Here is a 20,010-nt window from a genome sequence, read left to right as displayed (position 1 = left end):
TATTTTTGCTTACTTTTTGCTAAAGGAAGTTTAGTGCTGTGTCTCTAAACTTCAGTGCAAATATCGTCTTTTTTGTGTTACTTAACTCTGTGGTTTGTGTTTATTTTCTTTTAGGTTCTAATTTGCTGTTCCTAGCCACAGTAAGTGTCAATATCTATGACACGCTTTGTGGCTTGTCAAAATTTATATAATAAATGTAATATATATAGAAATATATGTATGTACCCGTGGTGGGATGTCAGGGCCAGAAAGGTTTTCTCTTCTGGCCTAAACTCTATCAAAATTACTGACATAAGTTTTAATATATTTTGTCCATTAATATGTATTAAATTATTTTCAATAATCTATTTTCTTCATTTCATAGTTTTTCTCTTGGGTGAGCTGCATCTAGGAACAGCACCGCCGAATGACTGTATACGTTAAAGTGTCTATCCAATCAGATTTCAGATGTCACATTAAGTATTGCTTTAAAGTCAGCATTGTGAGAACTGTCGCCTTTTATTTTATTTTTTTCTTCTTCAATAAACTCTATGTTGCCTGAAGCTGTTGTTTTAACCAATCAGACTGCGATTTGGCCATGCCAAGGCCCCCTCGCAGACATCAGAACATGTCAGCATTTTCACTGATTGGATGGTCAAAGAGCGCACTAGTCAGAGCTTGCAAAACTGCACCCTGTAGTAAACTGTACAAGCATAAAAATATTTGTGTGGATTTAATAGTTGCCTTTTTTTTTCATTTCACAAAGGCTGACAGGAGAAGAAATTGATTTGTTGCAGATATACTTTTAAGACTTTTACAAGACAGACGTTTCAAGAAAATCTGGGCATTGTGAGAAAAGGTCTGCTTTATTTTAAACCGTTGTTTTTTTAAGATCCTTTATACTTATGTATTTTCTTTTTTTCAGAATTTACACAAAATACACAACCTGGCTTCATTTTAAATACCCAGGAAAACCGAAAAACTAAGAAAAAATCCACAGAAAACCTGGGGTCATTTTATATGGTTTATATTGATGCTTCTCCTAGAGATGTATGCAGGCAGTGCAGCTGTGACTGCAGTAAAAGGAGAAATTATGTTCATTGGGTTTCTTGCTTTACTTTAATGGTGTTTATTCTCACTGCATCAGATACCTGTCTGTGATGCAGTGCTAAATTGTGATTCTGTATACTATTATTTGCTTCTATAGCTGTGGGATGATTTTGATGTATTAAGAGGTGGATTGATTCAGTAAGGTTTTCACCGAAAACCTAGGTCTGAACAGCATGGCCCGCCACTGAGGTATATGTATATATGTGTGTGTGTGTGTGTGTGTATGCAATTAAAGTTACCCTAACCCTACATTTATACATTTATTTTCTGATTCACTTTTTAAGGAAGGCTCCTTAGTCCTTCGGGTCGATTAAAGAGTTCGTGAATCGATTGAAAGAGTCAAAGCTTTGGATTCGATTCAGCTAATGCATGAAAATCTAAGAGTCGGTTCTTTTTTTTTTCCATCTGTCAGCTGTGAGAATCCTGAATTTACAAGTTACAATGAAGAAAACGGTCAACCTCGATAAACTAATTCAGGATTTCAGTCTTCTGGAGCAAGTAAATCAATGACGACACAATAAAACCTCGATTTACCGCCAATAATAACTACATTTTATAGTTCGCTGAGCTAGCTGAGTCATTCATTGTTAATTGGTTTTCCTGAAGCAGGCGTTCTGTTTGTGTTTATAAGACAATTACAGAGCTCAGGGGGAAGAACAACATCCTACAAATAAAACTGGACGAGGCCAATAGACTTCTGAAATTGTTACAGAGCAAGGAAAAACTTTTATGTGAAGGTAAGTGCTCGCTAAAGGATATTCCCCTCACCGACCACTTTATTAGCAACACCTGTGTCTGGCACGCTGCACAATGGCTTCAGTTAATGTTCACATCTAACGTCAGACATGCTAATGGATAGGTTTGTAAAGAATTTCAAGGAGCTTTCACCAAACAGTGAAGAGTTTACACAGACTGGTGTAGAAAATAAATAAGGGACATTTCTGGGCGTAGATAACTCGAATAAACAACACAACTGGGGTGAGTAGTAAAGGATTTCTGCATACCCAAAACATGGAACATTGAGATGGATGGTCTTGTTTCACTCAAACAGGAAACGGAAGATTATCATGGACACAGGCAAAAACATCTGTCCTTTTTTAGGGATTTATCTGCTTATTATAATGTGCCTCAGGTTGTTGCTAAGATCAGACCAGACCAGTCGAGTTTGCCCTAATAATCATGTATAGTAATTAAAATATCTACGGTTGCAATTGCACAATTTTAAGGATTTAACTGTGCTTATGATCATGTGCCTCAGGTTGTTGCTCAGATCAGACGAGTCTTCAGGTCTTGTTGACTTTGCCTTCAACAAGCCCGGTCCTGTTGTAATAAAATGTATAGTATTTAAGATTAATTAAGCAAATTGTGCAATTTTTCTCCACAATGATTTATAACGATGAAATAAGAAAATCTTTCTAATTGTACGTATATGTGAGCAGCTGGTATTCAGAGGCTGTAGTGTGAGATCATATCTCAGCAAAAACAACAACAAAGGAAGATGTTATTTACACCATTTTCTGTAATCTTCAGAGGTTGTTGTGTGTGAAATTACCAGGAGAGCAGTAGTCCATCTGGTACCAACAAACATGCCACAGTTAAAGTCAAAGAGATCACCATTCTGATGTTTGATGTGTTCATTAACCACATCTGTATGCTTCAAGCACTGCAACTCTATTGTGTTTTTGTCTGTATGTTTGATTGTATTGTGCTGCTGTCTTATTTGGCTGGTTTGAAGTCTGAGATGTATAGGTGTTCCAATGAAAAATGATGGTGTCTGCATTATTTTAAACTCATAAAATGAATAGGATGTGAGAAAACCATGCAGAAAATCTATAAAAAAAACAATCCTGTAAATAATACACAGAGCTGTAGCAAAATAAACCGTTTGTCACTTGTTTGTATTGTTAAGTGCAAATGTGTTATAAATATTTACTAATCATTTTATGCCAATCTTTTTCCTTTGTAACTGCCTCTGACATTTTCATATCTGGCCAATTGCATGTTTATATTTTCTTTACTTCCTAATACACTTCTCATGGGGGATGCAAACTAGGTATTGACAGTGTAATATTCACCTGGTGATAGACTTTGATACCCTCTAGTGGCAGATAATGTAACAACCATTAGTGCATATCCTGCGTATTGTAATAATTGTAATATAATTAAACCTGTGTTTGTAGAAAAAAATGGATTGTTGGGAAGTATTAAATGTCTTCAGCACAACATGGAACAACAGTGTAATCTTCGAGGTAGGAAATCTGCTTTTCATTGTGAGATTCTTATAATCATATAGTGAAGGCTAGATAAAAGATTGCAGAGTTGCGAATGAGGTCCCTTTCCTCTTATTATGCTGTAGGTGAAAACGAGAAGCTGAAAAATGTTATCATTGAGTTGGAGAAACAAAATGAAGGACAAGTGGAGGTAATGTGTTTAGTTGTAATATTAACCGGTAAAGAAAAAGGTGGGAACATTTTTCCACCCAAATGCTTAAATATGAAATAAAAAAGTTTCACATTTCAGGTTTTGTGTATTAACACAACAGTAAATAAATAGTGGCATATTTTGATATAAAGCCATATGAAGAATAATTATGATAAATCAAATAAAAGTTATGAGTTTGCTAAATGTGTTAACTTAAACATTGTAATATTATTATTGTAATATTCAATATTATTAATTTGTTTTTATTTAATTTTAACACATTTTTTTACATTAAATTTAGATTATGCTATTGTCATTTATTAGTTTTTGTTAAACCTAAGGTGTACACGGGTTTAAAAAAAAAAAAAAAAAAAAAAAAAAAAAGGGGAGAAATGCATACCTTATATTTAACAGCAACCTCTCTCATGAGAAAAATAAATAAATAATTAAGATAAAAGTGCTGAGAGGAATAGAAAGTTTTCCTCCCTGCAATAAATGAGGAAATTGAGGAACAAGAGGACAAGTCCAGTTCTTATAAACATATTTGTGATGTTTACACTAGCAAACTGATTTTAATATGACCATTACACATATTGTCATATGATTCAATCCCATTATTCATTTCAATAATGATAAAGTAAAATTCACAGTGAAATCTGAAAATCTGCTTAATTGCACATATAGGAGAACAGAACTTGTGTACGAAGGATGCAGTGTGAAAAGAGAGCTTTGCAAGAGCAACACCAGAGGGAGATGGAGGATTTTGCTGCAGATACAAAGAGGAAATGTGAGAGCAAGCATGCACTGATTATAATCATCTTCCCTATGGCTTCAACAAAATGCACATATGTTACTTGCCATAGCAATTAGGAGTTAACGGGGAAAATCCACCACTCTATGTAGATTTACTATTTGTCTATTTAAATTAATACTATTTAAATTCATTCTTTATGAAGGTATTTATCAATAAAAAAGTGTTAACACATTCCTCTTAAATATCTTTTAAATGTATTCCTTTTAATTGTATTAGTTGAGGGACATTTTAAAAGAATGCCTGTATTTTCTATACTGCGTCTGTTCCACTTCTTTGTTCAAACATTTGACAGTAGTAGTAGCGACATGACAAATCATACCATATATTATATATAGATAAAGATAATCAGATAAAAAGGAAGAGGGGACACTTATTTTATTAGAAGACATTTAGCCACAACATGAAATATGTCCACATTAATTGCTTTTTTAGACAAGAAAAGAAAATTCTTGTTTTTTTCTTGAACTGGAGTATAAATCTAATTTATCACAGGGAGGTTACACCGAGCTTTGCATGCTTGTGCCTGTGGCAAAATACAACTATGCCATTATTCTTGGTCATGAATTAAAAAATAAAATGTTTTTAATTAACCTATTCATATATTACAGAATTTAATCAGTTTAAAACAAATAAGATTTTTTTTTATCAACTTATGTTACAGCACCTGTGTACCTTTTGTTACAGTACCTTTTTTGAAAGGTATTGAGACAAAAAATGACATGTTTTCATGTTATTGCAAAACCCCAAAGCATTAACTCCTTTGGTGTAAAGGATGCTTCCATAAATGTGACCTATATTTTACTGTTTCACTTCTAACAGAGTTTGGAGCGTCTCGATACAGTGTATGTGTGTGTGTGTGTGTGTGTATATATATATATATATATATATATATATATATATATATATATATATATATATATATATATATACAGTGAGGAAAATAAGTATTTGAACACCCTGCTATTTTGCAAGTTTTTCCACTTAGAAATCATGGAGGGGTCTGAAATTGTCATCGTAGGTGCATGTCCACTGTGAGAGACATAATCTAAAAAAAAAAGGAGGGATTTTGGCCCACTCCTCCACACAGATCTTCTCTAGATCAGTCAGGTTTCAGGCCTGTCGCTGAGAAACACAGAGTTTGAGCTCCCTCCAAAGATTCTCTATTGGGTTTAGGTCTGGAGACTGGCTAGGCCACGCCAGAACCTTGATATGCTTCTTACAGAGCCACTCCTTGGTTATCCTGGCTGTGTGCTTCGGGTCATTGTCATGATGGAAGACCCAGTCTCGACCCATCTTCAATGCTCTAACTGAGGGAAGGAGGTTGTTCCCAAAAATCTCGCTATACATGGCCCCGGTCATCCTCTCGTTAATACAGTGCAGTCACCCTGTCCCATGTGCAGAAAAACACCCCCAAAGCATGATGCTACCACCCCCATGCTTCACAGTAGGGATGGTGTTCTTGGGATGGTACTCATCATTCTTCTTCCTCCAAACACGTTTAGTGGAATTATGACCCAAAAGTTTTATTTTGGTCTCATCTGACCACATGACTTTCTCCCATGACTTCTCTGGATCATCCGAATGGTCATTGGCAAACTTAAGACGTGCCTGTACATGTGCTGGTTAAAGCAGGGGAACCTTCCGTGCCATGCATGATTTCAAACCATGACGTCTTAGTGTATTACCAACAGTAACCTTGGAAACGGTGGTCCCAGCTCTTTTCAGGTCATTGACCAGCTCCTCCCGTGTAGTTCTGGGCTGATTTCTCACCTTCCTTAGGATCATTGAGACCCCACGAGGTGAGATCTTGCATGGAGCCCCAGTCCGAGGGAGATTGACAGTCATGTTTAGCTTCTTCCATTTTCTAATGATTGCTCCAACAGTGTAGCTTTTTTCACCAAGCTGCTTGGCAATTTCCCCGTAGCCCTTTCCAGCCTTGTGGAGGTGTACAATTTTGTCTCTAGTGTCTTTGGACAGCTCTTTGGTCTTGGCCATGTTAGTAGTTGGATTCTTACTGATTGTATGGGGTGGACAGGTGTCTTTATGCAGCTAACGACCTCAAACAGGTGCATCTAATTTAGGATAATAAATGTAGTGGAGGTGGACATTTTAAAGGCAGACTAACAGGTCTTTGAGGGTCAGAATTCTAGCTGATAGACAGATGTATATATACAAATACTTATTTGCAGCTGTATCATACAAATAAATAGTTTAACAATCATATATTGTGATTTCTGGAATTTTCTTTTTTTAGATTATGTCTCTCACAGTGGACATGCACCTACGATGACAATTTCAGACCCCTCCATGATTTCTAAGTGGGAGAACTTGCAAAATAGCAGGGTGTTCAAATACTTATTTTCCTCACTGTGTATATATATATATATATATATATATATATATATATATATATATATATATATATATATATATATATATATATACACACACACACACACACACACACACACACACACACTAGTGGAAAGCTTCGCTACGGCAATAAGGCAATAAGCAGTAAGCACTGAGCAGGACTGGATGATCAGAGATCAGAACGTAACGTCAACAAATAACGTACTACCCCTTTGTAGTACCGATACAGGGCAAACTACTTTGAAAATAATTTTTATCGTGCATCTAACATCTAATAAGAAACAATGTACTAAGTTTCATTAGGATCCGTAATGTTATTTCGAAGAATTTACAATGCGTGAGAAATCGCGTTTTTCGCGAGTTAGCCGTGATCCAAGGCGAATTTTTCAAAACCCTTTCTTAGTGAGCACCTAAGACCCAAGAGGAAGGTATGTTCCAAATTTCATTGCAATCCGTTCAGTGGTTTTTGAGATTTCGTGATGAGTGAGTGAGTCAGTCAGTGGTATTTGAGCTTTATATATATAGATATATATTCAATTCAATTATTTTTATTTGTATAGCGCTTTTAACAATGAACATTGTCTCAAAGCAGCTTTACACAGATAATGTGGTGATTAAACGTAAATATGTTCTTTGTAAGTATGTTTGTCCCTGATGAGCAACTGTGGCAAGGAAAAACTCCCCGAGATGGCATAAGGAAGAAACCTTGAAAGGAACCAGACTCAAGAGAGAACCCATCCTCATCTGGGTTGCACCAAATGTCCATTTGAAGCAGATATACAATGCTGCGGGGTACAGTGATGACGATCAGAAGCAAACTGCACTCCCGAGTCAGTGCAGCAGACCGCCGACACCAACTACAGTCCAATCCATCCTCAAAGCACCCGTTCTACTCCGGAATTACATGGAACCACCCAAGGTGTTGATGAGAGATCATCCCAAGCTGCACAGAAGTGTGAAGTTCCACAGAGGGGAGAGGGGCAGGAACAGTGGTCACTGGAGCCTCAGGAGCATGTTTAACTCGACCGAGAGAGAGAGAAAGGGAGAGGGTGACGGGAAGAGCAGGATATGGATTATTAGGTGTCCCTATTGGTGTATGAAAGTTAATGTCACTGTGCAGTTTGGACTCCGGCAAGACTCGCTATGGCAGCATAACTAAAAGGGAGAACCAGAAGGTAACACAGACATGAGGGATCTCTGGGATAAGAGAAGACCCACCACACCACCGTCAACAAACCCGAGTGAACGTGTGAATGTGAGGGGACGACAGCATACAAATATACCAGTTCCCCAAACACTCTATATCCATGCTCCCTCCAGATCTGCTCCTTTACCTAAGAAAAATCTACTGATAAATGGCTTGACTAAATAAATAAGTTTTCAACCTCGACTTGAACACTGAGACTGTGTCTGAGTCCCGAACACTGGTTGGAAGGCTGTTCCATAACTGTGGGGCTTTATAAGAAAAAGATCTGCCCCCTGCTGTAGTCTTCATTATTTGAGGAACCAACAGATAGCCAGCACCTTTTGATCTAAGTAGGTGTGGAGGATCATATTGGTACAGAAGGTTCACTCAGATACTGCGGTGCGAGACCGTTAAGGGCTTTATACGTCAGTAGTAATATTTTATAATCAATGCGAGATTTGATTGGGAGCCAGTGTAGACTGATTAAAACAGGGGTGATGTGGTCATATTTCCTAGATCTAGTGAGGACTCTTGCTGCTGCATTCTGAACTAACTGAAGCTTATTTATGCACTTAGTCGCACATCCAGACAGTAAAGCATTACAGTAGTCTAATCTAGAAGTAACAAAAGCATGAACTAGTTTTTCTGCATCCTGTAACGACATCATATTTCAAATTTTAGCAATATTTCTAAGGTGAAAGAAGGTGATCCTGGTAATATTATTCACGTGAGACTCAAAGGAATGACTCGAGTCAATAATCACACCAAGGTCTTTGACAGCTGTACACGCTGAAACAGAAACACCATCCAGAGATGCTACGTAATCGGAAAGCTTACTTCTGGCTGCATGTGGTCCTAGTAAGAGTACTTCCGTCTTATCTGAGTTGAGCAAAAGAAAGTTATTAAGCATCCACTGTCTAATGTCCTTTACACACTTCTCAACATTGTTTAGCTGATCTCGCTCATCTGGCTTTGCTAAAATATACAGCTGTGTGTCATCAGCATAGCAATGGGAGCGAATCCCATGTTTATGAATGATTTCACCAAGAGGCAGCATATATAAAGAGAAAAGCAGTGGGCCTAAGACAGATACTTGAGGAACACCAAACTTTACCTCATAGAGTGTGGAGAACTCACCATTTACATCAACAAACTGATAGCGATCAGTCAAATAAGAGCTGAGCCTAGAGAGAGCTGTTCCCTTTATTCCAACAACGTTCTCAAGTCTAGCAAGCAGTACAGTGTGATCAATGGTGTCAAAAGCTGCACTAAGGTCGAGCAAAACAAGTAAGGAGACAAAACCCTGATCAGAGGGCAATAACAGGTCATTTACCACCTTAACTAGCGCCGTCTCTGTGCTATGATGAGGCTGAAATCCTGACTGATACATTTCAAAAATGTTATTCATAAGTAGGTGTGAGCAGAGCTGCTGTGCCACAACCTTTTCTAAAATTTTGGATATAAAGGGGAGATTTGATATTGGTCTGTAGTTGGACAACTGACATGGGCCAAGGTCGGGTTTCTTAATTAGGGGGTGGATAACTGCCAGTTTGAAGGATTTAGGTACATAACCAGTGCTAATGGAAGAGTTAATTATTTTTAAAACAGGTTCAATTACCTCTGGAGCTATCTGTTTAAAGAAACTTGTAGGCAAGGGATCGAGAATGCAGGTTGATGATTTTGATGAGGAGATTAATGAAATTAAGTCATTCTCATGAATAGGAGTGAAGATTTGTAGTTGATTGTCTGCTATAATTACACTGCTGTCTAGAGGGTTACTTGTAAAATAATTTGGCTTTATATTAACCTTGCCTGATGTTTTCAATTTTATTATTTAAAAAGTTCATGAAATCATTACTACCTAATGATGGTGTGCATGTGAGTGCAGTGCTTTTATTTCCTGTTAATTTTGCTACCGTGCTGAATAAAAATCTAGGATTATGCTTGTTATTTTCTATGAGGGTGGAGAAATATGCTGATCTAGCAGCACTAAGAGATTTTCTATAATTTAAGAGGCTCTCCTTCCATGCTATTTGAAATACTGTTAATTTAGTTTGACGCCATTTACGTTCTAATTTTCGAGTAGTCTGTTTTAAGGTGCGCGTATGATCATTATACCACTGTGCTAATTTTTTTGTCCCTGATCATTTTGGTCTTAAGGGGGCGCTACATCATCTAGAGTGTAACGTAACATTGTTTCTAGATGTTCAGTGGCCCAGTCGAGCTCTGCGGGGTCTGACGGAGATCTATCTAATATCGTAATTTCGGGAAGATTATTAATAAAACGCGCTGCTGTAGCTGACGTGAAAGTACGCTTAACACGGTAACATGGTGAGGTAAAAATGCAATGACTGAGGCAAATTTTAAACGAGATTAGATAATGGTCTGAAATAGCTTCAGACTATGGAATTATGACTAAGTTTTTTATTTTTAATCCAAATGTAACAACAAATCGAGAGTGTGTCCACCACTATGAGTGGGTCCTCTAACATTCTGATTAATTCCAACTGACTCTAGAATGGACACAACTGCTGCTCTTAAGGAGTCTTCCTGATTATAAAAATGAATATTAAAGTCACCAACAATTAATGCTTTGTCTAAAGAAGTAGCTAAATTTGTAATGAAATCTGCAAATTCTATCAGATATATATATATATATATATATATATATATATATATATATATATATATATATATATATATATATATATATATATATATATATATATATATATTAGTATAGTATTAGTATTACAATGAGAGGTTTACATAAAAAACCTGTCATTTGAATATGCACTGTCAAAGTTGCTGTAATAACAACCAAACAAAAATCAGCATGTCTAGACCACTAGAAGTTTGACATTAATATACTTTAATTAGCATGATATTTTTAAAATTAAATAAATAAAAGCAGGTTTTCCCTTTGAACATTTTGCATGTCTGTGTAGTTGCTTTGTAGTTTGTTAAAATAAATGTAATTATATTTATTATTATAAAATTCACCTGTTTTGTCATCAAGGTTTATATACAGTATTTGAAGGCTTAAAGGCTTAGAATGCACAGTGTGAAAGAAAAGTTTGTTTATTTATAATTATATGTTAAATTCCTTAACTGTATTATTGCTTGACATAATTTTAATTTTTTTAGCCAGAATTGTACAGCTATAGTGTGGGGGATGTTTGATTGATAATTGATGATAATGGATTCTGTGTTGATTTTAAAGTGGAGTCTAAGGATGCTGAAATAAAAGAGATTCTGGACAGAGAGCAGAGTGCATTAAAAGCAGTGAGGCAGGAAATGAAGGACCAGGAAAAAGAAAAGCAAAGTGAAGTTATAAAGTTGCAAATGGAGGTAAATATACCAAACGCTTTGGTTTTAAATGTGCCAGAAAATACATCTACATTTCTGACCCCTTTTGATTGTTTAGTCTTATTTTTACATGAATACATATACATGAATACCTCTGATAATTATACAGATCTGTGCCATCTGTAACATTTAGGCTTATTTGATTTAGTAAACCATGTATCCCAAGTGAAGCTTGACTTCTATCTACAGCACTAGATGTAATGCTGATACCATTTCCCTAATTCAGTTTAGGGTTTAACCGTTACACGTTTACATTTCAGTGGGAAGGGAAATGGACACATTATATTTAAACGTGAAGTAACTTAATAACCCTTAGATCCATAATTATTCCTTAGTGGTTTAAAAGTAGTGAAAATGGAGCTGAGTAACCGAATAACATATGTTATTAACGTATTTAGTATTGACTCGTGTAAAAAGTCTAAAGCTGAGGTACGCGCCCACTTGCAAATTCACCTCACCACGTCTTAAATTCAACAGAGAGCAAAATGACAGTTGCACTCTGGCAAAATCTACTTTAGCAAAATAAATAAAGCACAAAAATGTAACAAATTACATTAACCTGTGGTTAATCCAAAATAATAGTTAGAGTTCAAGTGCAATGTCTGACTATTTTAGTTGAGTTTAAATGCGTAGATTAAATTAGAGACATTCAACATGTTGGCATTAGTTGCACCATTCCTGTCCTTAAAATCTGGTCAAATTATCTGTTTGTTATACTGTAGCACCTAGAACTCTTGAATCTGATTGTTTAGAAGGTATATTTTTAATGACCGTACTTCTGACAGTATTGCAGCCTGAGAAGAACAAAAAAAAAGGCTTTAAGGATAATAGATAATAGAATGAGTTTATTGCATGAGAGGATCTGATAGAGAGACTAAGTATTCAAAAGCCTTCTTGCCATCACAGAAAAAACCCTATTCCCTTTTGTTTTTATCATACCTGGAAGAATAATTAGTAAAAAGATTGAGAAGTGACTAAGAGTTCACTAAGAAAAGCAAAGACAGAAGATGTGAAATATAAATGGGGGCAAGAAGCAATGAAATCTTAAAATCAGTTCTGTATTTTACTGGTAATTAGTGGAAGAACGGGGGCTTTGTTTATTTGTCCCAGTCAAGAAGCGAGTTGCAGCATTCTGTTCAAGTTGCAAGTGCAAGAGTGAAGACTGGCTAATTCCAGTATATATGGCAATGTTCAACCCCTGGATTAAATAAAAGATGAAGAGATTCGTAGTTAAGAAATGTTTGCGTTTTTTAGCTTATAAGCTGGAAGAAACTAACTCTGACAACACGAGTCATTTGACAACACAACTCTGAAGAAACGAAATGTGACAAAACTTAGGTTTTAATACTTTTCCATTTTTAACCAAACTGGAATTTGTTTTAACTAAGGACTTTTTTGTTTTTTGGGGGTTTTACATGACAAGCTGCATTCTTTTCATATTTCATTCTTATATGAAGAGAGAAATGTAGAGATGCTGTCAAAAAGCTATGTAAATACGCAGGTGTGGAAATTTGTTATTGACATGACAAGTAACTTAAAATTCATACTGATTTATTTTTTGCCTGTAGTTCGGTGCTAAGCTTGCAAGGGCTCAGAGCATGTTGGTGAAGAGCCAGCTGCAGCCACAAGCGTCTGGGATAATTTCTCCAAATATCTATAAAAGAGTAAGTTCTACTACCTTTTTTCATGATAGAAATATAGTGAAGTACCTAAGTATATCATGTACACTTGGGCATTTCGTGGTTAAAGAAAATATTTAGTATAACATGAGTAGTATTAATAATAGTATTGCCTATGCCAGTAGGGGGTGTGGAACATGCATATAAAAAATACACAATTGATCATTTAGACACTGGAGTGTTGTCCCAACTCATTTTACATAGCATGCCAAATTACGCTCAGTCCAAAGTCAAGTGGGCTCAACTACCTTTTAACCAAAAACATTCTTTACCCAGTAATCGATCAACTGTTGGATTGGATTTGCAGAGGCAAGTCATAGAGTTTTGTCATGGAAAATGTTATTCTTAGCCAGTGTATTGCTTTTAAATGTATGCAATTCTGTTGATCTTCAGAAGCTGCAGTTTCTGCAGGAAGAGAAGAACAAAGAGATTGAGGCTCTTCGCCAGAAAGTTAAAGAGCTGGAGCAGCAGAATCTGTGCACCTTCTCTGAGCCACGCCTGAAGAGGAAGAAAATCTGAACAGCTGTTCCACCCACTGTTATGTAGCCAGTGTGGCATCAAGTGTACTTCATGTTCAACACAATGTGTATTAACACAACAGCCTGATATATTTTGTGTCTGTGTAAAAGTGTGCATGGTTTTGCATTCAAAATAATATCTATATACATGCAATGTTCTTTTTTTCCCCCCATGAATTGCAGTGTATTGCACGGCTGCTAAATCTCGGAGGACATGTGTGTTTAAATAAACACATGCTCCATGCAAGTCAAAGCCTATAATCTTTTAATTAGAAATGCCTCATCATTTAATGGTTTACCCACACATCCTAGAAATCTGGATATAAACAGTACTAGGAACTAGGAATGTGTGTCTTCATTTACATAATCAAAGTACATCAGTCATTTATCCTTAATTCCTGTTCGTGCTCAGTTGTACAATACACCTACTCAGAGTATGCACAAATAAGGGGGGGCGGTGTAGGTGTATATATATTTTAGTTTTTATTATAAAGTCCAAAACCATCTAACAAATATGAGAATAAAACCAGGTTTAACAGGAAAAAGCAGTATGTAAAATGTAGTTTACTACATACTACACACCAATCTTATCAAGCGCACTCTACTACTCACCTCAATCAAGATGCTTTTCATATAATGGGATTTTATAATTACCAGTGGACAGTCTACACAGCCATGCCATTAGAATATAGTGAATACATTTATGAGTCTATTTTTATATTCAAAATATAGTACAGATGAAATATGGCCAACAGTCCATTTCCATTTTAACTGTGCATTATTTGTTCATCATTTCAGAATACAGCTGACCTAAAGTAAGCTTTTCAATTCCTCCTTCACAAATATAACATTTATTTGAGGAGTTAACTAACAGGCTAGCGACAGATTTGCCTTTTACTGCCACCAGTTATATAAACATACCCAGCCTGTCAAAGAAAATTACCAGTCATTTATTGTTTTTGATATACATGCCTAGTTTTCTTTTAGTTATTGTGACAAATGAGTCCAAATTTGACATTTTCACTCAAACAGAAGAATTCTTGTAAAACAGAGAAGAAGTTGTTAGAAGACTGCCTCACACCCACAGGGTGTTGTTTTGGAGCAGGAAAGTTTAGAGACTGAGTGAAAAGGAATACAGAGCCACAATGCTAATATTCTATACTTGAAATGATAATATTATACTTGAAATAATCAGCACTTTTATATATTTGTTTGGTGAAAGTAAATCTTCATCTGATAAAACTACCTAGTTTGTTGCATATAAACAAAAGGGCCAATAAAACAGGTGTTTCCAGATTTTTGAAAGACACTGAATATAGGGTCAGGTTTTTTGATATTTGGATATTGACAGATTTATTTTATTTGGTCTTTAACCTCAACCTCAGTAAACAACTTTCAAAAATAAATGTCTATATCTTTGTCAGTATACAAATATTTATAAAACATTCATAATTATGATGGTATGTAGACCAAACCATTTTATGCTATATTCTGTAAGTAACACCTGTCACAGCTTGCCATTATAAGAAGAAATAGCTAAAAATATGAGATTATTCTTATACTGAAACATTCATATAGTGAAACTGTTAAAACATTGAAATTTGAATAAGATCAAATATGGACCTGTTACATGTGTGAAATTTTGGCTCATGGTCAGTTGAAATTAACCGTTTAATCAATCTTTTTTTTGCCTGTATAAAATAGGCAAATTAGTAGTGATTAATGTGCAATACCTTTATAAAGAACAGATATTTAACAACAATGAGCAAAACTCTATTTCGGTCGCCCGTAGCTTGTAAAAAGTTTGTCGATAGGTTTTAATAAGCAATTAATTTAACAAAAATGAAATCTCTTTGGTGACGCATGCTACATTATAAATGTTCTCAAATTTACCTTAACCAACAATGATCATGCAAATTTTGGTGGTGCAGAATTGAATTATCAAAACAATCCTCTAAAATAAACCTGTTTGCTAATGCACCTGTGTGACACTTTTCTCATCTCATATTATTGAATCATAATTTGTTTATTTATATTTAATCATAGCATGCGCAGTGAAAGCATTATTCCATATGTCAGTGATTATACACGTTTTTTTTTTATTCTGTTCACAATAAAAGGTCGACTTAAAAGATTACGAAGCTACTGTAAGGATAATCTTATCGTCAAAGAGAGACAGCTCTAATCTTATTCAGCAGTTACATAACATCCTTGCACAGAACACAAATCCGTGATCAACCTCATTAAACTGATTTAGAAGTTCCAAACTGGTATTACTGTCAAGGTGTTCATTGTTTTCCAGGATGCCAAATGCAAGATAAATCGGATATTGAAAAAGTTTCCAGTGATGGCTTAGCTTGTGATAGTCAATTTCTCACCTCACTCATTCTGGAAATTTGGGGATTAAAGAAGACCTAAATAAAGCTTAAAGGTTAAGATGCTTGTCAGGAGTGTATTGACTTCTTCATTGTGTTTCAGACAGGTGAGGTGGGAGAGACACAAGTAGCTCTGTAGCACAATTTGGATTTAAAGGATTTGGATTCAATTTTGTCTCTTTAAAAGACTTTTGGTGTGTAGACTCTTGCAGTGTAGTTCTCCATTGAAACAGCATCAGAATTGTTTTATTCTACCGTATCGTCCCACATCCCAGAACGCTCATTCAAGTATATGGAAGTTCTTGCAGGAAGCAGGTACCTTCGTCTCGTTTGAGAAGCAGAATGCAAGGGTGAGAGATATGATTAATGTCAAACATTCTATGTTAATTCAACTGTTGTTGCTGCAGTGATATAAAGTATTATATGTATTATATTATGACAAAAGCAAAATCTATAATAGATTATATATATATATATATATATATATATATATATTATATATCACAATATTTAGATTATTTAAAGGAGACATTCGTTATGACTATTTCTATTTGCACTGTGAAAAGAGTAATCATCAGAAGTAGAAATTCTTAAAATCTAATCGTTGAATTTTGCTAGATGTAATGGCATCTAGTTCAATCGGAAAAGCTTGGAAATGGTTTCAGAAAATTGGTATAATAATCTTATCTTGGTTTATTGTAGTCTTTTAATAGGAAATACTGGATAAATTTGACTAAATCCAAGATGATTAGTTACAAAGAGGCAGTGGTGGATGAAGAACACAAACTATGTACTTGAGTTAAAGATACACAAGGTAAAATATGACTCCAGTAAAAGTGCCCCGTTTAAAATGTCACTTGAGTAAAAGTTCCCAAGTATTTGCCATTGAATGTACTTAAGTATCCAATATTATGGATATAACGTTTCTACCATTTTTGTCAAAAGAAAATAAACAAGTTTAAAACAGAACATTCTACTCTGATTAGTGGCTTGCTGCGTGTTTAAACAGTTAAGTTTTTATTCTCATAAATAAAAAGGAACGATTGATTTCGCAAAACATAGTAGAGTAAAAAGATAAAGTGACAGTCTCCCCAAATGGAAATACTTCAGTGAAGCACAGATATGCTAAAAAACTGTCTTTAAAATAAAAAGCATTTAAGATACCAGTAAAACCCATGGAAAAGCATAATGCGGTGTAATTTATTACTCTAATTTTTGGGTTTTGTCATGCAAAATGTTATTCTTAGCTGTTGAAATGCTATTAAATGTCTGCAATTCTGTCGCTCCAATTTTGTCATTTTAGCTTTAAAGGGGAAACGACAATGCCTGCGATGCCCAATTCACATGTGCCTCGGCACAGCCTGTACAGCCTGACTGAGAGCTTGGACTATGATCCAGATAATGAGGAGGAAAAGGATTCATCCAGGCACTTCACACCTCTACAGAAGCTAACATTTGATATGTGTCATGATGAAAAAACAATCAAAGAGCTGAATGCAGGAAGAAGGGTTGGATTCTATAAAGTCTGTGTTGAGATCGGGTGTGGAAACTTCTCCAAAGTCAAACTGGCTTACCATGTCCTTACCAAGGGTAGGTAAGATGTATGTTAAAACTGAAATGCCAATACTTTTTGTTTAGTTGTACTGTAGCATTTATGATTTTGACTCCTTAGGATTTTTTTTGTTTGTTTTTTTACTAAATCACTAAAAGAGAAAGGACATGCTATATTAAAGAAATTAGCAGGACTATGGGATATTTGTTTTGTAAAAGGGGTTGCTGAATTTTTTTTTTAATCTGTCACACCAGACTTTTGCTATTTCTTGGCTAACGTCTGAAAAATAAATCTTGTGGTTTTCCTTTAAGATTTTTTAGTTTTCAATGTAATAATCGAAAATCTGATGCTAAGTGCACTAATTAGTAACAACCACAACATTGTTGCTTCTCCTGCAGACAAAGTGGCTATCAAAATCCTGGATAAGGTCCGACTGGACCTACAGACTCAGAGGATGCTATCCAGAGAGATTTCCATAATGGAGCGCTTGTATCATCCAAACATGCTTCGACTCTATGAAGTGTTGGAGACACCTTGTCGGTTATACCTGGTGCTGGAATATGCCGAAGGAGGAGACTTGCATGCCAAGATCAGTTCTCAGGGAAAACTTGATGATCTTGAAAGCAAGCTTGTATTTGCCCAGATCCTGTCTGCAGTAAAGTATATGGTCAGTTTTGTAGCATTTAGAAGAATTATGCAGACGCATTTTACATCCAATGATTAGAGCACAACACAAACCTTACAGTCAACTAGTAGACTCAAGACATGTCTGAGTATGAGGAAAACACACTATATGGACAAAAGTTTGTGGATACCTAACAATAGAATTTACATTAAGTCCCCATTTGCTGTTATTACCATATGTGGTTTATTTGAAATAAGCTTATGGAGATTTGTGTTCATTCAACCACAAGGTAAAGTTTTAGTAAAGTTAGGTAATGTAGAGTGAGGGGGTCTGGGGTTCAGTCACTGTTTCAATTCATGCCAATGCTATTCGGTAGAGCTGAATGGGAGATAGGTCAGAGATCTATAGCAGGACTCTCAAGATCTCTCACTCCAATACATGTAAACCATATCTTCATGGAGCTCCTTCTTGCAAAGGGGCATTGTCATGCTGGAACAGGTTTGGGTCTCCGCATTCAAATGCAGGAAAAATCTAATGCAACTGCAACCAAAGACATCGTATACAATTGTGTGCCTCCAACTTTGTGCTAACAGTTTAGGGAGGAACCACATATGGCTGTAAAAGACAGGTGTTCCAGTACTTTTGTCCATATATGTAATTATGTAAAATGCACTATACTCTCTGTCAAACTTTGACTTTATTTATCTCAGTAACACAATTTAAACACTATGTTCATCATTTAGAACAGATTTCTTTTTAAAAGAATGGCAAATTGAATATTAACCAAATTCATTTTTCCCATACAAGAATTGGCAATTACCAAAGTTCTTACAGTTTGCACTGAATATGTTTTACCCTTCAATCACACTGTCATACAGTGACAGCGACTATTTTGGAAAAAATATTTCAAGTTTCAAGTGACATTTGAATTAAGATTTTCCCAATGTTGTGCAAACACAAAAAGTCCTGTGATCCAATCTTATGATAAGTGGACCTATACTCATTGAGCATTTTATTATGAACACTATACAATACTGAAGAAATCATTTCTTTGCTGCAAAGAAAAAAACTATTGACATATATATATATATAAAATCACTATTGACACAAGGCAGGCTGGCTCTATAGATTAATGCTGTTGGAGAAATTGAGCAAAAATAGAGGTTAATCAGAGAGTCTTTAACTGTCCAGGTTGAGCCTGTGCCCACTTCAACATCAGATTACTGTTCTGGGCTGACAAAAGTGGAACATGGTCTTCTGCTGTTCCAGCCTCAGGTTCTAATGAGTTGTGCATTCTGAGATGCTTTTCTTTTCATCAAAGTTGTAAACTTTGGTTATTGGACTTACTGTAGGCTTTCTGTCCGCCAATTAATGGATTTTACTACATCAGGATAAATTCTGTAGATTCTAACTGGCCCATCTTTCATCAACGATCATGCCACACACAGTCACCACGTTTACATTTGGTAACTTATTTGGATGTGGTTTATGTGAATATTACCCAAAGCTGCTGGCCCATAAATGCAAGATTTTATGCATTGCATAACCACCACATGGCTGATTAGATAATTGAACGAATGAGGTGTACAAGGGTTCCTAATAAAGTGCTCTTTGAGTGTACAGAACATTTCTTCAATTCACCATTCGCAACTTTAGCTTTGACCAGCAATTAGTCCCCATGTAACATTTAACATGCAGAAATAGAAGAGCTTCTTACTGCAGTTTGATTTTATCCTGTCGTGTGTGGCCTCTCATTAAATGTGGATGGGCATTGGGTAGAAAACATAAAGCTTAAAAGGAAGAAGCAGAGTTCAGTGTTGTCTCTGGTGAAAGTATGAAGCTACTTAGCTTGATTTTCTATTAGAAAAGCAAGTTTAAAGCCCAGCATGTAACAAAAAATAAATAAATGTCAGTGACATACATTTTTAAAATATGAACTCTCAAAACTGACACTCGTAAAGGTTGGTATATTTTTGCAATAGGCAAACTGCAGAAACATGATCTTTTAT

At 35.6% G+C, this 20,010-nt stretch overlaps 2 protein-coding genes across 5 annotated transcripts in view; both read left to right on the top strand.

Annotated features, from left to right (window-relative positions):
• The first annotated feature begins 4 nt into the window (after positions 1-4).
• ccdc152 (coiled-coil domain containing 152) lies at positions 5-13,696 on the top strand. Of its 2 annotated transcripts, XM_083565280.1 has the most exons (9): positions 5-140; positions 365-1,587; positions 1,721-1,826; positions 3,270-3,338; positions 3,446-3,510; positions 4,195-4,297; positions 11,107-11,234; positions 12,821-12,916; positions 13,325-13,696. In XM_083565280.1, exons 2-9 carry the CDS (start codon positions 1,531-1,533, stop codon positions 13,448-13,450), a joined length of 750 nt encoding a protein of 249 aa, XP_083421406.1. In that variant the 5' UTR covers positions 5-140; positions 365-1,530; the 3' UTR covers positions 13,451-13,696. The 2 variants fall into 2 exon arrangements, with proteins under 2 accessions (XP_083421406.1, XP_083421407.1); XM_083565281.1 differs by lacking the exon at positions 3,270-3,338 and having other exon boundaries at positions 5-1,587.
• Positions 13,697-15,487: 1,791 nt separating this feature from the next.
• The window catches only part of nim1kb (NIM1 serine/threonine protein kinase), a 5,554-nt gene continuing 1,031 nt past the window's right edge, over positions 15,488-20,010 (top strand). The window contains exons 1-4 of one of the 3 annotated variants that reach the window (XM_083563792.1): positions 15,488-16,174; positions 16,527-16,638; positions 17,128-17,414; positions 17,775-18,043. In XM_083563792.1, the coding sequence (XP_083419918.1) occupies positions 17,147-17,414; positions 17,775-18,043 (537 nt within the window). In that variant the 5' untranslated portion in view covers positions 15,488-16,174; positions 16,527-16,638; positions 17,128-17,146. Of the gene's footprint in view, positions 16,175-16,362; positions 16,639-17,127; positions 17,415-17,774; positions 18,044-20,010 lie in introns of those variants that run through there. The other 2 variants (XM_083563794.1, XM_083563793.1) reach the window with 2 other exon arrangements.

Source organism: Silurus aristotelis (assembly GCF_946808225.1).
Source record: "Silurus aristotelis genome assembly, chromosome: 16".
In the NCBI taxonomy this organism is placed as follows: Eukaryota; Metazoa; Chordata; class Actinopteri; order Siluriformes; family Siluridae; genus Silurus; species Silurus aristotelis.
The sequence above is the reverse complement of the archived record's forward strand: the minus strand, read 5'-3'. Positions and strand labels throughout refer to the sequence as shown.

What these genes read in the sequence shown, in the direction of transcription:
- ccdc152 (XM_083565280.1), top strand. Translation starts at nt 1,531, where the DNA reads ATGAAGAAAACGGTCAACCTCGATAAACTAATTCAGGATTTCAGTCTT. An exon ending in ATTTCAGTCTTCTGGAGCAA is followed by an intron (nt 1,588 to 1,720) that starts GTAAATCAATGA and finishes TGTGTTTATAAG; the next exon opens with ACAATTACAGAGCTCAGGGG. An exon ending in GGAAAAACTTTTATGTGAAG is followed by an intron (nt 1,827 to 3,269) that starts GTAAGTGCTCGC and finishes CTGTGTTTGTAG; the next exon opens with AAAAAAATGGATTGTTGGGA.